Genomic DNA, 11015 nt, shown 5'->3' on the forward strand with positions numbered 1-11015 from the left:
GATTAATCTGATTATTTTTACAATCAATAAATGAATCATTTGGTTTGTAAAATGTCAGGAATGGTAAATGGACTTACACTTATACAGGGCTTTTCTAGTCTTACTGACCACTCGAAGCGCTTTACAATACTTGCCACATTCACCCATTCACTCACACATTCATACTGATGGAACAGCCATCAGGGGCAAAGTGGGGTTCAGTATCTTGCCCAAGGATACTTCTACATGTGGCCTGGAGGTGCCGGGGATCGAACCAGCGACCTTCTAATTAGTGGACAGTTTGCTCTAGGAAATCATGAAAAACTCCTGTCACAATTTATCAAAACCCAAATACATTTAGTTTACTCTAAAATAAGGCAAAGAATAGCAGAAAATCCTCACAACTGAGAATCTGGACCTGGATAATATTTAGCTTTCTTTGTTAAAAACAATTAGTCAATTATCAAAAATAACTCATTAATTTTCTGTTGAACCAGCTCGATAAAAGTAAAATTAATTCTATATGTGTGTGGCACTTACAAATAAGACATTATCATACACTGATATAATTTAAATCTTACAGGTATATTGGATGTGTGCACAAAGGTCTACCTCTGTAATGAAACACTGGTGTTTGTATTCGATCTGATTTTGCTAACCAAAGAAACAGCCTTAATCCAAAGGTTTATTTAATCATACTCTTTAGAACAAGCAAAGCATTTACATTGGGAGAAATTATCATTTGCACTATTCTATATAAAAACTATTGCATTGAAAATATCAATCTTTATGCAACCCAAAAGACTCCAAACAGCTGAGGGGAAAAGCAGTTTAACAGGACTTGTGATCAATGCAATTCCAAAACATCTTGACACCTAAAAAAGGCATCCCTGTTTATGACTACTGAAAAAGTATACAGGCCAACATATTTATTTCAGATCAGTCAAATGTTAAACGAAAGGTTTTCTCCTGCTCCTTGCGCTGGTTGTCACACAGTTTGGACACTTCCTCCACTCGTCTTTGCAGAAGGACTGAATTCTGATCGATCCACTGAAGAGAATCCATGTGGGCATTGAGAATTTTACAGATCTGCTGAAGCTAAGAAAAAAAAAAAAAAAGAGAAAAGTATATGTTAATTTATTTTACAACAATAAATGTCAAAGCACCAAACTTTGTAAAGCCAAGTTGAACTACAATTTGATCTCATCTTACTGGATCACTGGTGTCTGCTGGGCCACTGGATGTGTTGAGGTGCTCAATGATCTCCTTCAGGTCCTGCGACATCCTCTTCAGCTGTGCGTCCACATTCTCTGCAAGCTTGTACGTTCTTTCACGCTCCTCATCGGCGTTCTGCATGTAGATGGTTCCGCTTTGCTCCTTCACCGACTCCTCGAGCGGGCACAGTAAGTCCTCCAGCTCCTTCTGTTGGGACAGAATGAAATCCAGCTCTTGGTTCAACCTCCTCTGGTCCAGCTTCACCTTCTCCATCTCCTTATGTAGGGCTGTGATCTTCTCTCCATTTTCCACCAGCATGCGGTCCCAGGCGTTCACCTGAGTTGCCTGCTGTAAGAAATGTCTCTCTTGGTCTTCAAGCTCAAGACTCCACTTGTTAATGAGACCCTCTAGCTGGGCGTAGGTCATCACTGGAGGAGCTGTGGTTGTAGGGATTGTTGTAGCTGTGACAGCTGTTGTGGTACTTGTGCCGGACACTGGTTTGAGTCCTAGTGTAAAGCCTGTAGCAGCACCTGATGTGGCAGCTGCAGCTGTGGCAGTAGAGACATGGACAGGGGCAGAGGTGGAGGTGGCAGTAGCTGCCCCCAGAGGTTTGAGCATAAAAGACAAACCTCCACCAGCTGCTGTGGTTGTTGCAGCAGGAGCAATACTTGCTGCTGAAGTTGGAGCTACACCCAAAGTAAAGCCTGTACCTGTTGCAGTAGCAGCAGGAGCAGGAGGAGGAGCAGCAGCAGCAGCGGCGGCGGCAGCAGCAGCGGCAGCAGCAGCCGCTGCAGCTGCTGGTGCTGTAGTGATAGGCATGGCAAAGAGAGAGGGACCTGTAACTGGGGCTGGCTGGGTTGCCGCAGGAGGAGCTGGGGTTGATGAAGGTTTAATCCCAAAAGCAAATCCTCCACCCTGACCTGTCGTGGCTGCAGCAGTGGAGATTGGCTGGGGCTGAGGCTGGAGCTGGGGCTGGAGTTGGGGCTGGAGCTGGGGCTGGAGCTGGGGCTGGAGCTGGGGCTGGAGTTGGGGCTGGAGTTGGGGCTGGAGCTGGGGCTGAAGCTGGGACTGGAGCTGAGGCTGTAGCTGAGGCTGGAGTTGGAGCTGAGGCTGGGGCTGGGTGGCCAGGGTGAGGTTGGAAGGAGCACTAGTGCCAAAACTGAAACCTCCTGTGGGAGCAGTAGAGGCAGCAGCTGTGGTCACTTGGACTTTTGTAGCTCCAAAACTAAACCCTCCAAACGAGAGACCACCTGATGCTGTCGTTGTGGCTGGTGCGGCTGTTGCTGCTGCAGCAAGTTGGGGTTGAGCCTGAGGAGCGGTCCCAAAGGTGAAGCCCCCTCCTGGAGGGGCGGCAGCGGTGGTCTGTGCGGGCATACCACCGCCCAGGGTAAAACCTGACGCCGCAGCTGGAGCTGCCGTGGAGCCTAAAGTCAACCCTGCTGCTGCTGCTGTGGTTTGAGGAGCAGCGCCCAGACCAAATGTGGTGGTGGGGGTACCAAAAGAGAATCCTCCGCCGGCTGCTGTGCTCTTCGCTGGGGTGCCGAAGCTAAAAGTGCTTGCAGAGTTGGTGTTGGCCTGGGCAGAAGTGCCGAAGGTGAAGCCCCCTCCGGAGGCTGCAGGTGTGGAGCTTGTCAGCCCAAAACCGGTGCCGGGCGTTGCGGCTGTGGTCTTCTGAGCCCCGAAAGTGAAGCCCGCAGAGGGCTGCCCGAAGTTAAACCCACCACTCATTTCTTTCTCACGGAGATGAAGTGTAACGTTATCGAAAGCAGTTTACAAAATGGTCACTTCCTCGCTGAACCTCTGTGGCTTTTGGCGGGTCACAACAACGAGCTGGTTCAGCTGAAGTTATCGATGAAACGTTTCCTCTTACAATAACTTTCCAGACGTTAGCAGTTAATAAAGTTGATCAAATGTCTATTGGCTTTACCTTGATCGACACGAGGACCAAAGACTAACAACACATCTTTCACAAAAACGTGGCTCGTAGCCTCGTCGCTTCTTCACGCAGCCATTTTTTTGGATGACTACAGGAAATGACGGCAGTTAGGAACAAAGCTGCGGGTAACAGTTTTGCCCGGAGTACTGTCTGATAGCACACAAGCACCGCGTCTGTTGATAAAGATTGGCAGATGTAGAGTCCAATCACAACTCTGTCTGGAACCAAGCGCCTGTGAACCATAGACTGTATATATATAAAAAGCTGTAAACTCGGAAACGTCTGAGTGGGAACGCCCGAGTTCCGAAAAACATGCGTTCACACGATCATCTCGGAAAACAACATGGATGCCCGAAGCAACATCATCACATCAATAGCCAATCATGTTAATATCAATGACGCTCGGGTAGACTAGTGGGGCTAATATCAATTATTGCAAACGTCTTTGCAAAAACGTAATGAATATCTATATAAACATGTAAATAAATCACACACAATATTTAAGTAGTTAAATAGCGTTTATAAATGTATCATCCCTACCAGTCACATCGGAGTTGTCATGATTGTTTTGTTATGACGTCAAGTAACTTTTTCATATTTTTCGAGATGGAATAGTAATTTCCGACTTTCCGCGGTGTCATGAACGCAACATATTACTCGAGCGCCTACAATATCGTGCAGTTAACTCTCATAACACTGTTTTAAAATCACGGAAACCGTGGCAAATAAAAAAGCAAAACACGAAAACTAAAAAATATAACTATGATAAACACGACACTGTTTATCATGTAAATCATTGAGATGTATTTTAGTCAATAACGTTTTGTCTTAACAAAGTCGACTGGCAGCAATTTCTCTTGAGATCGTTGTGACTCTTTGGATTAGCTAGCAGCACACTGAGTACCTTCACAACCGTTTTGACATGTTGACGGATCTGCCTCTAAGGATTGAGCAACGAGTAAACTGAAGTAAGGGACCATTTGGATATATTATATGGTAGAGGTGACTATGGATGTACACATTTCATCAAAACCACTTGACAACAGGCCGTTTATTTTTAACGAATGTGTTTGCGAGCTGCTGAAGTTAGCCGACAAGCTAAAGACAACAGATATATCCAATTGTAACTGTCAGCTGTCATTAAACTTGATCATTACCATTTCAGTTCGCGACACCGTCTGAACAACATCGTCGGTCGAGTGAGCGGCACGTCAACATGAGGATTTTAAGGTTCCTGAGGAGCAGCGTGTCCATAGGAAAGGACATAGACTATTACTCCAAATTTTCACCCTCCCCTCTTTCAATGAAGCAATTTTTGGATTTTGGTAAGAGGTGGTGTGCACACACACAGACATACACATTCACGTTTACAGTCATTGTGACTCATGTCTTGGTAAGCTGTGTACACGGTGATGTGTTTGTCTTTTTTAAGGCAGTGGTTGCATTTCCATGAGCTGTGTGCACTTCAATCAAATAACGAATTCCCTTCTCACATTGTTTAATTTGGCATTTTAAAGGAAATTACACAATATTTCATTACAAAAATGCAAAGGTATGAAAACAGCTGAATGTTTTTGTATTTTATCCTATCTTGATCATCATCTGGTGACCCTTGATATTCAACTCTTGACCCCAGGTGGAGCCCAGAGTCCCAGAATCCCAGGCTAAGACGCTCCATGCAGATTTTAAATTTTTAATTTGTCATTTGAGAAAGTCACTCTTGCACACAAGATGAGGATAGGAAAGAAAGGATAACAAATCAAGACATAATGAAAGCATCAGAAAAATAGAGTAGTGTGGGGCCTTACTTTGCAGAATTGCCCACAATGACCATGTTATAAATGGTATGACAAAATTGCTGAATGTAGATATGTGATGCCTCCTACATTATTATTTAAAATAATAACACAAGAGGTTTCTGAGATTTCCGTTTGTACCTTCACCCTCCAGGCTCAGAAAATGCATGTGAAAAAACATCATTCGCCTTCCTTAGACAGGAGTTGCCTGTGAGGTTGGCAAACATCATGAAAGAGATCAACTTATTGCCAGACAACTTGCTAAGAACTCCATCAGTCCGGTTGGTCCAGAGCTGGTAAGTAGGTTCTGCTTTTTCTCAGTCATCTCTCAAATGATGCTGATGCTACTGTCTGCAAATCGATAGGGTTGTTTTTTTTTCCTACACAGGTATATGCAAAGTCTTCAGGAGATTATTGAGTTCAACAACAAAAATGCAGACGATGAAAAAGTCACATATGAGTAAGTAAATCAAACTATGACTATGCAGATTTTCTTTTTTACACTTATGAAGTTTTATTCAGTGCAAACAGCTCATCTATTTCTTGCTATAATTGTTATATCTTCATTTAGTTTCACAGATGCTGTGATAAAAATCAGAAATCGACACAATGATGTAATTCCCACCATGGCTCAGGGAGTCGTGGAGTACAAAGAGACTTACGGCACGGACCCAGTGGTCAGCCAAAATGTTCAGTATTTTCTGGATCGTTTCTACATGAGCAGGATATCCATCAGGATGCTGCTTAACCAGCACAGTGAGCAGATTCTCTTCTCTTTCATAAAACTATGATCAGTGTGTTACCAATGTGTTATAGTTGTTCTTGTTTGGGGATGAAAGCCCTCAACAGCAGAACATTGTGATGATAATGTGACATTTCAGTGTAGATTTGTCACAGAGAGCCATGCTGCTCCATTAGCAGCAGATCAAAGCTTTATTTTTCTGAACACAGCCCTGGTAGCCATCTTGATTTTGTATCAGTTTGGATGTGTACTTTTCATTGTTGCTGCCACCACGTTGCAGGAATCAACACACCACACTCAAAGCCATGCCCTGCACAGTTATTCATACAGAAACAAGACTGATAGAGTTGTGGTTATATTAAGATATCATATTATATTGTATTGTTTCAGTTCTGATGGCATATATTTCAGAGTGTGACATGCCGTGAAAATGATGTCTGACAGAGATTACGACTAAGACTTTATTAGATGCATCTATTACAGTGTGACATACAACACACCTGCAGGATTTAAAGGATGATAATTAAATCTTTATTTAAGCAGCACTGAAAAACTCTGTGGCAATATAAAGTCTATTTTGGGCGTGTTTTCCTCTGAAAATATGAACATGTTATACTGTTTTGCACGTTGACATCCCTGTGTGTTTCCTCCTAGCACTCCTCTTTGGTGGGAAGGTGAAAGTGAACCCAGCACATCCTAAACAGATTGGCAGTATTGATCCAAACTGTCGTGTCAGTGAGGTTATCAGAGGTGAGAATGTCTGTTTAAGAATACAAACATGAGGAAGAACAAGCCAGGAGGGTGTTCAAATATGTCGTCATTCGAGTATTAAAGTGTCTTTCCTGTTCTTCCTTGAAAACAAATGTCTTCCTTGTAGATGCCTACGAAAATGCACGAAATCTTTGTGACCGGTATTACATGAACTCTCCTGAGCTGATACTGGAGGAATTCAACGGTAATTTGTTTGATTTTAGACAAAGGAAACCACATACAGTCACACAGGCACATTTAATTATGTACATTATAAGCATAATGTTTCCATTTCACACTTTTCTGTTTTGCTTGTTATGTGAAGTACTTCAAATTACATTATGAATGAATAAATAAATAAATATTAATTGTTTTATTCAGCCACATCTGATGAAAATGAATTTAATCTTTGATGATGTCTTTTTCTGACAGTCAAAGAACAGGGAAAGCCCATCACTATGGTTTACGTTCCATCTCATTTGTATCACATGGTGTTTGAACTTTTTAAGGTAAGTTTTGCTTTCTGGACTCTTTCCTTCATATATGCGATTCTGAATTTATAGGCATTACTGAGCGTGACACTTACAGAATCTGAACATTAATTTATCCTTTATTCCTCCTGTAATTTGGTTACCTCAAATGAAGGCAGTTTTACTTTTGGTGTACTTTTCTTTCTTTTTGCAGAACGCCATGCGGGCCACCATGGAGTTATATGGCGATGCCATGGAGTATCCTGCTATCCATGCACAGGTTGCTCTGGGAACTGAAGATCTGACAGTCAAGGTAAATCTGTACTGCTGCACTGCAGAATGATCTGCTGGATTCATCCCTGATTTACTCTCTTTTTTATGCCTCTGGTGACAGCTGTGGCCGAAGGCATAATGTTTTCGGGTTGTCCATCCATGCGTCCCATTCTCAGGAACATGATATCCAAGGAACGCCTTGAGGAAATGTATTCAAATTTGGCACAAACGTCCACTTGGACTCAAGGATCAACTGATTAAATTTTGTTGGTTAAAGGTCAAGGCCACAGTGACCTCACATTTATACCATTCTGGTCAATGCAATATATCAGGAACATCTGGCACCAGGGGCGAAGGTTTGGTGTCAGCATTGGAAGGGAAGCACCAACTCGCCATCCCTCTAAAACAAAGAGATTGGCTTTTTAATGCCGTCAACCAAATGGTTTATTAACATATATAGCATCAGAATTTACATTCAGGAATGCCCTTACGCAAATGTGTGAAGTAAAATCATATATGTATTTAAAGTAAAGCCTATATAATGTAAAAATTACATATGAAACCTGTTAGAAAAATTGGAACAATATCATATATTGACATATATGTCTAGCTAATAGATACATGTATTTTAGTATGTCCATCCCAAAGCCTGTCAGTATATTTTCATATTATATATGTAAATATGAATGAAAGATATGAAAGATGAACATGTGTTTAAATTTAATAAGAAATTAAGAAAATCATATACAAACATGTAGAATTTTAATAAGCATGTTGTTTTGCTAAAGTTGCATTTTACTGTGAGCATTTCATATATGTTATAAACTTATATTTTCATATATCCAGAGGATGTATATATGACATAATAATAAATCCTCCTCTAGGTGACATATGGTAACATCACTCTTGATATAAGGACATATACAGTATGTCATATATATGTCATAAGTCAAAGTATACTAACGTATAAAATATACGTATAAAAACATCATAGTATAGTAAGGCTTAAAAATATCATAGTATTGTGTTCTTGTCGTATGTTCTTTCTCAGGTGAGTGATCGCGGAGGAGGCGTGCCGCTACGGAAGATTGACAGGCTGTTCACCTACACATACTCCACAGCTCCTCGACCCAGCATTGATGGTTCACGTGCTGCTCCTCTGGTCAGTATTCCTAATGTGGATGGATATGAACAGTCAAACACTTTTCCCCTTAGCTGCAGATGTGGAGTCAGTGAAGTAGTCACACAGTGAGTGTTGTAAAAGCCTTTAAGCCGTTCACTGTGGGTCTATTCCATGTTCTGTGGTTTTGTGGTTATTTTAGTGCTTTATTTTTAACTCAGTCAACAGCAGTGAATACAGAATTAATTTTTTTAAAAGTTAAAAGTTTTTTGGTGGTTAAAGCGGGCAGAGAAATTGTGGGCAAACCTTCCCCATTAACCTTTTAAAATTTAGATATTTGTAAAAGAGCACATCTCGAACCTGAAATGAAATGACATAATGAACATTTGCTGAAAGTGTAACGTGATGGTGTTATCATCATGTCAATAACAGACCAGAATTCTTCTCATTATAGTAATACTGACTTCAGCCAGCCCACCCTTCCCCTCAGCCCTCACAACAAAGTTTGTAACCAAAATCTTGTCCCTTTACTGAAATGATTATACAATTAGATGACAAAACACTCTCAACTCAACAGGTCAATGTAGTAACCCTTGAGCTTTTGATGCTTCTGACTCCTGTTCAATGCATCTACAATTTGTATTGTCAATTTGTTCCAGTGCCAGACTGACTTCACTCTTACAAATATGACTGTCGTAGTATTTGCTCTTTACCATACACAGCTGACTGCTCTGTTGTTTTAGATTGTGGGGCTCATATCTGGGTTCTGTCAAGGCTGGAGAGGTGAACTCTGCTTTGTTTTTGTGCAGGCTGGCTACGGGTATGGTCTGCCCATCTCTCGACTGTATGCGCGGTACTTTCAAGGGGACCTGAAGCTGTACTCTCTGGAGGGTTATGGAACTGATGCCGTGATCTACATTCGGGTAATTGAGTTTTTTTTTTTTACACATACAAACAAATCTCTCCAAAGAAAGGCAGAATGGGTGCACGTGTTTTCAACTTTCTCTCAATTTTCTGATAGGCACTCTCCACAGAGTCTATCGAGAGGCTTCCTGTGTACAACAAGTCAGCGTGGAAACACTACAAGACGATGCATGAGGCCGACGACTGGTGCGTCCCGAGCAAAGAGCCCAAGGACATGACAACGTTTCGTAGTTTCTAGAATCAAATGACAAACGGTCCGGTAGCAAAGTGTGCAAGAGAGGTTGTAGTAATTGAATGGTTTGGGTGTGCGTGTAATGCTAGTCAATCAGTTAAGATTTCTTTGTCCAGTAAGTAAATAGAAAGAATAATAGAACAAAGTTTTAGTGCCATATATTTCATATAGAGCAGTAGTTTTTGGTATAAACATTGTGGAGTTGAGCAACTTTCACTCTAAAAAAAAAATCCTACTTCTATAACTGGGAATAACCAGGACCAGCTTTCTAGAGAGACACGCCGCTGTTCAAAGTGAGGCCCAACCAATACTACATTTTTGAGGTCAGTACTTTTTCATTGATATTTGAGTCTTAAAAAAATCTTGACTGATTGCTTGACCAATACTTTAAAAAAAAAATCATAAACATATAAAATAAGCACACTTTTTTTTATTTATTTTTTATTCAGAGCCCTTAAAATTGGTTAAGAATTGTCAAGACGTGCTGAGCAGGACATTTTACAGTGTAAAAATAAACTTGTCAGTACTCCCTGGTGGACAAACTATGTAACTGCAACACTTTCTGAAGATGCTTATGAACAATAATAATATATCAGTGATAAGCTACATAAATTGGATCAATGTATCAGTCATTTTTGAAATTACGTTTCAGCTAAAGCATGACCAAAATGTTATGTTTATGCTTTGAGAACAACAAAAAAGTTTCGACTTTCATGTACAAGGGTGACAGCAGAGGTTTCAGCAGGAAATCCCACCTCCTGAAACTGCATGGTGAGATACCATTCGTACAAAAGGAAAATACAGTACATTTCTGTAATTTAGGTCAACTCGTCATTTAAGGTATGAACTGTTCAACTTTACAGTTTGCAGTTTGCTCTACTAGTTGACAGCTTCTCCTTGTTTGCTTCGCTGCTTTTATTTTGCTGAAAGGTGAACTTGGTTCAGCTCTGCCCATCCATTCTCCTCTGTGTGAAGTTTGATACTTTGGAAGAAAAGGAAAACTTGTTACACAATTGATTGCTGCTTGTTTTTTAAAAAATCTGTTGGGAATTTCTGCAGATAAGTCTTGTGTTCTCAAAATGTTTTCATTTAGGGCATTTCTTCTTCAGCTGAATGATTTATACAAGCAATGAGATCAAAAGTGTTGATTTGCCATATGTAAAGGGTAATCACCTTTTTTTCCTGCGAGTGAAACAGAATAATGGAATGCGACACAGCTAAAGAAAAATATGCATGCTGATGTCTTTAAGTGGGTTTGCAACATATTAAGTTATCATTAGTCCTCAGTTCATTTGCAAATAAGGTGCTGCGGAACAAGGTGAATCCTTTTTTTTTTCCTCAGTAGTTATATCACTCAATGTTACAGCAAAATAAAGTATTTGGGTTTCTGTGGTTGTATTATTAGGACTTATCCTGATCAATAAGATACAATTCAACAGTTACACTGTATTGATTATGTTCAATAAAAAAAAGATATATTACAAATGTAGATTCTTATTTTTGCTTTATGTAAGTGGAGTAGAGATGAATGAAAATGAAGGCAAAAAGCTCATCTGTTCATGAGCTACTAAATTTATT

The 11015-nt window shown here is 40.7% G+C and overlaps 2 protein-coding genes across 2 annotated transcripts; one reads left to right on the forward strand and one right to left on the reverse strand.

The window, feature by feature from the left end:
• Positions 1-646: 646 nt before the first annotated feature.
• nup62 (nucleoporin 62) lies at positions 647-3384 on the reverse strand. The gene is made up of 2 exons (XM_022740729.1): positions 1192-3384; positions 647-1077 (listed from the first exon to the last, which is right to left on the reverse strand). Exons 1-2 carry the CDS (start codon positions 2920-2922, stop codon positions 919-921), a joined length of 1890 nt encoding a protein of 629 aa, XP_022596450.1. The 5' UTR covers positions 2923-3384; the 3' UTR covers positions 647-918.
• A 604-nt stretch (positions 3385-3988) lies between these two features.
• Positions 3989-10904, forward strand: pdk1 (pyruvate dehydrogenase kinase 1). Its single transcript, XM_022740730.1, has 12 exons — positions 3989-4098; positions 4296-4455; positions 5081-5222; positions 5315-5386; positions 5498-5682; positions 6323-6418; positions 6546-6623; positions 6851-6927; positions 7103-7201; positions 8213-8323; positions 9091-9204; positions 9303-10904. Exons 2-12 carry the CDS (start codon positions 4347-4349, stop codon positions 9441-9443), a joined length of 1224 nt encoding a protein of 407 aa, XP_022596451.1. The 5' UTR covers positions 3989-4098; positions 4296-4346; the 3' UTR covers positions 9444-10904.
• The last annotated feature ends 111 nt before the right edge of the window (positions 10905-11015 follow it).

Source organism: Seriola dumerili, unplaced genomic scaffold (assembly GCF_002260705.1).
Source record: "Seriola dumerili isolate Sdu_G_001 unplaced genomic scaffold, Sdu_1.0 BDQW01000052.1, whole genome shotgun sequence".
Taxonomy (NCBI): domain Eukaryota; kingdom Metazoa; phylum Chordata; class Actinopteri; order Carangiformes; family Carangidae; genus Seriola; species Seriola dumerili.

Bases quoted from the DNA above. Each gene is read 5' to 3' on its own strand.
- nup62 (XM_022740729.1), bottom strand. From the start codon at position 2,922: ATGAGTGGTGGGTTTAACTTCGGGCAGCCCTCTGCGGGCTTCACTTTC. The intron at 1,078-1,191 runs GTAAGATGAGAT...TTTTTTTCTTAG, and splicing joins CAGCAGACACCAGTGATCCA to CTTCAGCAGATCTGTAAAAT.
- pdk1 (XM_022740730.1), top strand. From the start codon at position 4,347: ATGAGGATTTTAAGGTTCCTGAGGAGCAGCGTGTCCATAGGAAAGGAC. The intron at 6,624-6,850 runs GTAATTTGTTTG...TTTTTCTGACAG, and splicing joins GATACTGGAGGAATTCAACG to TCAAAGAACAGGGAAAGCCC. The intron at 9,205-9,302 runs GTAATTGAGTTT...ATTTTCTGATAG, and splicing joins ATGCCGTGATCTACATTCGG to GCACTCTCCACAGAGTCTAT.